Below are 7,816 nucleotides of genomic sequence, written 5' to 3'. Positions count from 1 at the left end.
AGGAATCACTGTTAGTGGAGAAGAAAAAGGAGACGAGTTGTCTGAAATGGTAACGATGAAGAGTGAAGGTGAGGGAGATTTCAGGTATGCACTGACAGGCGAATAAGAAGGAAGCGGGGAGAGCCCATCGGGGAAGTAATGAATCAGCGAATAATAGTTATTAGGTTGATAGAAAAAAGAGAAGAAGGGGGAGATGGGTGTTCGTCGTTGTAAAGTAAAAAATTAAAATTAATATTAAAAATAAAATTAGCGTGCGAGTTGTATAAATTAATTCATCATTTTGATGAATGTGCCCGTTCCAATAATTCTTGTGCCCGTCTATCCCGACAATTCTGTTTATAATTTAAGATTGGTTGCAAAAAGCGGCGCGTCGGCTTATGTTTCGGCACTGACAGTTAATTTGCGATTTTAAAGTAAATCGTTTAAAAATTCAATGAAAAGAAAAAATTTTTAATTGACTTACTACTTGAATTATCGGCACGGCTGGATGATCGTTGGTGGGTTGTAAGAACGCACGGAAGACTGTGGGTAATCCGCGAGAATAACCGATGCTCTGAGAACTATGTTAACTGTTGTATGCTCTCGTGGATCTCTCTTTTTATATCTTTTTTGGGAAGACTTTGCTCTAATAATCGTCTACTGATGAATCAGATGTTAGTTCATGATTCAGATCTCAGTTGTGCAACTTTCTTTTTTCGGTGGATTTTTTCGAAATTCTTATTGTTCAATGGTCTATCATTAAACGTTGATATTGTTTTAGAATATCTCTTGTCAATAATTTCATCATCAATTTTTCCCTTTGTCTTCCACCGAAAAATTTAACTAAGATCGGTACCTGCTGTTATTGCTTTTCTATACTGCAGTTTTTATTTGTTTAGAGATTTATCGTCGAGAAGATTCATCATCGATTTTTTTACCATTCCGCAGTTACTCATTGATGTGAAAATGTTGAACGAGTTAAGAAAATTATATGTCGCAAGCAGTTTTGTTTACCGAATGGCTTTTTTTTTATCTTTCATCATCGGACGATCATTGTCGCAATTCCGCAGAAGGAAGGTATTGTGAAGTCGGCAGGACGTAACACTATATTTGAGCTATTTTAGGAATGTTCCTATTACTTCTCGGAAAAATGACTGTTATTTCTTGTCATTTGAAGACCTAAACAATGATTTTTCAAAGTCTATTCTTTACACTTGGGGGCCAAAATCGACATTCTTTTAACAATCTCTTTTATATCGTAGACGAATTGATCTGAAGATTGCAACATGGGACGAAATAGTCAAGCAGTTGAGTTCACATTTCACAGGTATGTCTCAGAAATAAATAACAATATCAGTTAATTATTTATAATTTATTAATTTACTATAATTAACATTTCATATAATTAACATTTTGGGTTAAAAAATTATAATTTTGGAAAAAATACTTAAACGAAGTTGAGGTTATGCAGAACTAAATTAATAAAATTATTTAATAGGCTTTTTATTGATGCTATTTGTAGGTGCTGTTATATCAAACCGTTTTAAAAACATGAAGAATATCGCAAGAAATTTAAGAGTTATGAAAGAATAAAAACGCAGTGAAACTAACTATATATACAAGCCCAAGTGGCACATGTTTGAGAGATTGACGTTCCTCAAAAAGACATTCAAGAAGAATCAGAGTCAAATATTCCTTCCATTCAGTTAAAGGCAACTGCAACATCAAACTCAGAATATTCACAATTTTGTAATAAAGTGAATGATAGTACACCATGTACACAAGACATGTCATTTGTCAACATCTATACTAATGGAGGAGGCTGTAGATATCTTAAAACTGTTTTGCCAACCTGATCCAGCTCCATCTCCACTTTCCGAAACGCTCAGCTAATACTTTGGCACTATTCATAGAAATTAGGTTTCATTCATTGTCTTCAGAGAGCCAAATAAAGTGAGAAAACGAAATTTGGTAAATATGCATATTAGCGCCGACCTCACCGATTTCAATGACCTTGACATATGTTGTCAAGGACATGCTCCTGAGTAACTTTCAAAAAGTTTTAGCCGTCGCTCGTTTTTTATTAAAAAGTTATTAACAAAATAAGTTTAACGAATAGAACGTAATTGTCTGACACCGTGTACATTTAAGAATTAGAATTAAGAATCAGAAATCATACACAGAAATAGGTTTAGGTTACTTCTTCCGGAAGTGGAGCCCCCCCGTAGGGAGGGGCGGAACATACGGCTTCCACGCATGTACTTTTTAATGAGAAGTGAAATTCTACATGGGTTTACAACTTTTCACGAAAAGCGAGATTCAACTCATGTACAACCCATGTAGAATCTCACTTTGCTTTAAAAAGTATAGGCATGAACACAGTGGGTTCCGCCCCCCCCCCCTGCGGGGGGCCCAACTATAAAAAAACTAGACACATAGGTTCGCTTTGAACCTCGCTTCGCGTGGAAAGTTGTAAACCCATGTAAAACATTTCTTCGCATTAAAAAGTGTATGCATAGAACAGTGGGTTCCGCACCCCTTACGGGGGGGCACCACTTCCGCAAGAAATAACCTAACCCAAACCTATTCCTGATTTAAAACTAAAATTTGGTTTGGGTTAAGTTATATCTTCCGGAGCTCCCTCATAAGCGGGGGGAGGGGGGGAGGGCGGATCATAACCGCCACTTTTTTCGCGATATGAACTAAACCTCGTTTTGCACTCAAAGTTGCAAATCCATTTAAAATCGTATCTCGCTTCGCGTGAAAAGTCATAAACTTTGTAACAAGCCGCTTTCGCGAGGCGGGCGACGGATAACTCGGTCGGGATCCTGGGTTCGGGGTCGTCGATTCGAGATGTTTACGCGCGCCTAACGGCGGTTTAATAGGCGCGTGTTTCTATTATCGTTTAAAAATGGGCGCTCGGCGCCTCCGCATTTGCCGGACCGGTGTTTGTCGGGCGGCGGACTTTCGGCGGATCGGCGGCCGGGTACGGTGCAGTAACGATGGGGGGATGCATCGTTACAACTTAAATTGTTAATAACTTTGTAATAAACAACGAGCGACGGCTAAAATTTTTTGCAAGTTACTTACAGTCATGTCCTTGACAACATATGTCAAGGTCATTGAAATCGGTGAGGTTGGCGCTAATATGCATATTGATCCGAAATTTTGAAACTGTTAACATGGTTTTGAAGAGAGATTAAATTTAAGTTATGTTAGTATTTTTCAGTATTTTTATATTTGTTAACCTTTTCATACATTTTAAAGTTCAAACCTGGCAAACACATACATAACTGTAACATTGCCATAATGAAACGGAATATAACAAGTAATATAACGTATTTGTTACATGCAGAGATGTGCAAAATGGATGTCCAAATCCATTTGAAATAAAAAATGCAAAACAGTTGAATCCTTTCCATTTGAAAATGCAAAATGCTTTTTAAACATCCATTTAAAATAGGAAATGGAAAATAGGCATTTTTAAAATGGTTTTTAAATAAAAATGGTTTTTATAAATATTTACATTTTTACATTTATTAACATTGTTAGCGAGAGAGGTGGACGCGAGAGTGAGGAGTACCGCTAAATGTAATCTCGATGAGTAAAGAGGACGCGGAACTGTATGAAAGACGAGCGACTTGACATGACGTATTTCTTAAAGTAACTTTGTACACTTTTTACAGATTAATGAAAATTATATCTGATATTTCCGCAAGCAACGGAGGGATAATCTCGAACGAGGAGATCGCACTGTTGAACGATAAGACCGCACAGAGAATCGGTGGATCGCGAGCCGTGAAAGTGTTCTGGATTAACTGTCGCGACGGAACTTAACCGAATAAAGCAGCGCGAGAAAAACTACGTCGATTACTTTTTGTTAAGACCCGGCCGCGCCTTGTGCGCGCCTCTTTTATAATCTTGAATCCTTCTAGAAGGATCCAGAACGCATGACTCACTTTCTTTTGTTTTAAGAGAGCGACAATTATGATTGGGCGCCACTGATGTCAGTTTAAAGCGCAGTGATAGACTTGGAGTGTCGAAAGGCTCATAGCTCCCGATAAGCTAGAGCAAGAGCGACTGTATCGAGAGCGGTCATCTCTCTTATCCCGAATTCTTAGAAATTATCGATCAGCCGCGCTATATCTCCTATCGCTTTAAACTCGATCTCGTTCAAGGCGCCTCGTCTTCCATCGCCTTTAATTTGATTTCGAATATCCCGCCCGCCTCGCCAGTAGCAATTGGCGAAATTTATCTTAATTCGTACATAAGGAATCCCGGGAGTGAACGTTATTATTGCGCGATGTCGAGAGAAGACGAGAGATCTCAGTGCAGTGCAATGTGATCGAGACGTGAACCATGAAGTAAGCAGAAGTACTTCCCGAGAAGAGCGAGGCGAAGAAACTATCCGAGCTCGTGGCCGCCCGCCCTTATCTACTGTGATCGCATGGCGCGATGTTAAGAACAATCCCGTCCGTTGCTTGATCGAATGACCAGCGACGGGTCGCCGTCACGGTTGCCTATTATTAACACATAAAAATACGAGTATACAGAAAAAGAATAAAATTAATACAATTATATGCATGCCGTAAATTCTAAGAAAAACGTAAACCGCTTGAGCGATCAAACTTGAGCCTCCTCGCTCGCCTCGCTATCGGCGACCGGCAAAAGAATGCGCTTTACTATAGGCCGGGTTAATTCTGTGGTAGCCGTACGGAGGGTCAGAACGCGGATTTGACCATCTTCTCCGGGATGGATCTGAATGATGCGTGCCAAGGGCCATTTCGTTGGTGGCAGGTTTTCGTTTCGGATGAGGCATAATCGGCCGACTGTGAAGCCCGACTCCTTGCTCCACCATTTAGGGCGATGTACTAGCGAGTGGAGGTATTCCTGGGACCATCTTTCCCAGAAATAATACCGCATTTTTTGAAGAAACCGCCAACGGGCCAGCTCTTTCATCGGCTTGTCCAGCATGGAAGGTTCAGGTATGGCGGTCAGAGCGGATCCCACGAGGAAGTGGCCTGGCGTGAGAGCGGAGAGGTCTTTCGGATCATCAAGAGCCTGAAGAGGTCGTAAATTAAGGCACGCTTCTACCTGAGCGAGGAGAGTGCTCATCTCCTGGTAGGTCAGGGTTGCATCTCCCAACACCCGCCTCAAATGATGCTTAAAAGACTTGACGGCAGCCTCCCATATTCCGCCGAAATGAGGCGCCGAAGGTGGGTTGAATCGCCATGTAATTCTATCGGCGGCGAGCTGCCTGACTATCGCTCGTTGTTCGGGACTGCTGACAGCAAAGAAGGCCCGTAGCTGTGTGTCAGCTCCCACGAACGTCGTCCCGCAGTCACTGTAGATGGTTTGGCACAATCCGCGACGAGAGGTGAAACGACGCAATGCCGCCAAGAAGGCCTCCGCCGTATAGTCCGATACGACCTCCAGATGCACGGCTCTTGTTGAAAAGCAGACGAATACGGAGATGAAAGCTTTGTACGCTCGATGGCCTCTTCCTTTTGTGATCCGCAGCAAAATAGATCCAGCGTAGTCGACGCCGGTGTGTAAGAAGGGTCGAGCTGGCGTCACCCGTTCGCGAGGCAGGCTGCTCATCAGCTGCTGTGGCGTCGCCGCCCGCCAACGCACACAAGTCACGCAGCAAAGAATTTGTTGTTTTACGATGGCTCGGCCTCTAGGGATCCAATAACGCTGTCGGATCATCCCCAGGGTCATCTGTACTCCGCCGTGCAGCGCCGGTGGCACGCCTCGACTATTAATCGACTGAACGTCGACTCGCTAGGCAGGATGATGGGGTGGCGCTCATCGTAATCCAGGATGGCGTGCTTGAGACGTCCTCCGACGCGGAGGATGCCCTGGCGATCTAGAAAAGGACTGAGTCTTATAAGTGGACTAGATTTACCCGGTCCGCGGCCCTTTCGTATGGCCTTTAGTTCGTCCTTGTACTTGGTAGATTGGACCAGCCGGAGCCACAATAGGCGTGCGTCCTCCAGCGCTGCTGTCGATAAAACATTACCGGAGAGTTGCTCAGCCTCGTCCGCCGCTGGACCGGCATTTCCTCGTTGCGGGAGCCATCGTCGGCACCACGCTGTCACACGCAGCAGTCGATGGTAGGAAGAGAACCGCAGCAACTCAGCGGGTTCTTCGCCAGACGAAGGCTGAGCTTCGGCCACATGAACGCGGGTTCGTTCTTCGAGCAGATTCTCATAAGTAACCAGCCCGCTTGAAACGGGCCAAGAAGATTCCCCAAGCTGGAACCACGGGAGTCCTTGCCACCATAGATGATGATTTACCAGTTCACCAGGAGAAAGTCCTCGTGAGGCGAAGTCAGCTGGATTATCCCGTCCAGGGATGTGGTGCCATAGAGCGCCGGGAACAGTAGTCTGGATTTTGGCCACGCGGTTGGCGACATAATTCTTCCGGCGTGAGGGATGTCCCCGTATCCAACCTAGAGCGACCGTGAAGTCCGACCACAGGTGCATTGGGGTCTTCGATAAGTAGAGCGTTGTCCGAACGTGGGCAGCAAGCCGGGCGAAGAGAGCGGCAGCGCTGAGTTCTAGACGAGGTAGAGTAATCTGTCGAATAGGAGCGACTTTAGTTTCAGCGGCTATCAAGAAAGTGTGCCACTCATTGTTGATTTCGGTCCTCAGGTAAATGACGGCAGCATAGGCACGCTCGGAAGCGTCGGCGAACCCGTGGAGCTCAGCCTCGCCATCGAGCGAGCGCGGGCCGATCCACCGAGGTATCCGGATTTGTTCTAGCAGGGGAAGCTCGTTTTGATAATCTTGCCACCGTTTGGCGGATGCTTCGTCGAGGGGGTCGTCCCAGTCGATGCCTTGCAACCAGGTAGCCTGAAAGGCGATTTTACAGTTCACAACAGCGGGCGTCAGCCATCCTAGCGGGTCGAAGAGTCGCGCTGTTAAGGAGAGAACTGATCGCTTTATTATGTTCGCCACCGAGATCTTCCGCGTGGCGAATGAGAAGCAGTCCGTCCCGGGATGCCATTGAAATCCGAGTGTGGCGTGGGTTTCGTGTGGTCGCCAGGCCCGAGGCTCGCGTTGCATTTGATGTTCGATAGGCACTTCCGCACGTATAGAAGACTCGTTCGCCGACCATTTCCGTAGAGGGAAGCCGCCCGCCGTGCAGAGTCCTGCTTCAGCTGGCGTTGAAGCTCCTCATCGAAGCTGGCGGCACCTGTGAGGACGTCATCCATATAGACGTCGCTGCGGATAACGGATGCTCCTATAGGATATCGCTGCTCTTCGTCGCTGGCGAGTTGTTGAAGAGTACGCATAGCCAGAAAGCGCGCACAGGATAGCTAGTAAGTAACCGTATTTAGACGGTATTCCTGGAAATTGGCCTGCCTGTCGTAGCGCCATATGATCCTTTGCAAGTCACGGTCGTCAGGATGGACCAAAAAATCTAACGGTACATTTTTTCCACGTCTGTGGCCATTACGTATCGATGTCGACGCCATCGAAGAAGCACATCGCAGAGAGGGGGCGGCAAATTAGGGCCGACCAGGAGGCGTCGGTTGAGCGAATTGCCTGAAGCTGTGATCGTCGAGCCATTGAAGACGACGCGTAGCTTTGTCGAGGTACTCGACTCCCGCATGACTCCGTGATGGGGCAGGTAGCTCACGCGCTCTCCTGTTGGTTCTGATTGACTCACCGGGCCCATGTGGCCCAAGGCTTCATACTGTTGCATGAAGTCTTCGTAGAGTTGATGCAGGCGATGATCCCTGTCAAATCTTTTCTCCATGCCGGAGAGTACTCGCTGAGCGGAAAAACGCGTTGAAGAGAGATCCGGCAGCGGCGCGATGACCGGCAAT

At 45.7% G+C, this 7,816-nt stretch overlaps 2 protein-coding genes across 2 annotated transcripts; both read right to left on the bottom strand.

The window, feature by feature from the left end:
• Nucleotides 1-4,602: 4,602 nt before the first annotated feature.
• LOC115239664 lies at nucleotides 4,603-5,700 on the bottom strand. The gene has a single exon (XM_029814309.1). It carries the CDS (start codon nucleotides 5,698-5,700, stop codon nucleotides 4,603-4,605), a length of 1,098 nt encoding a protein of 365 aa, XP_029670169.1.
• On the bottom strand, nucleotides 5,697-7,279 carry LOC115239656. Its single transcript, XM_029814296.1, has 2 exons — nucleotides 6,988-7,279; nucleotides 5,697-6,901 (listed from the first exon to the last, which is right to left on the bottom strand). The coding sequence occupies exons 1-2, from the start codon at nucleotides 7,277-7,279 to the stop codon at nucleotides 5,697-5,699; spliced, it is 1,497 nt and encodes a 498-aa protein (XP_029670156.1).
• Between the last annotated feature and the right edge of the window lie 537 nt (nucleotides 7,280-7,816).

This window comes from Formica exsecta, unplaced genomic scaffold (assembly GCF_003651465.1).
Source record: "Formica exsecta isolate Colony F162 unplaced genomic scaffold, ASM365146v1 scaffold1164, whole genome shotgun sequence".
In the NCBI taxonomy this organism is placed as follows: Eukaryota; Metazoa; Arthropoda; class Insecta; order Hymenoptera; family Formicidae; genus Formica; species Formica exsecta.
Note: the sequence above shows the minus strand (reverse complement) of the source record. Positions and strands in the feature narration are given on the sequence as shown.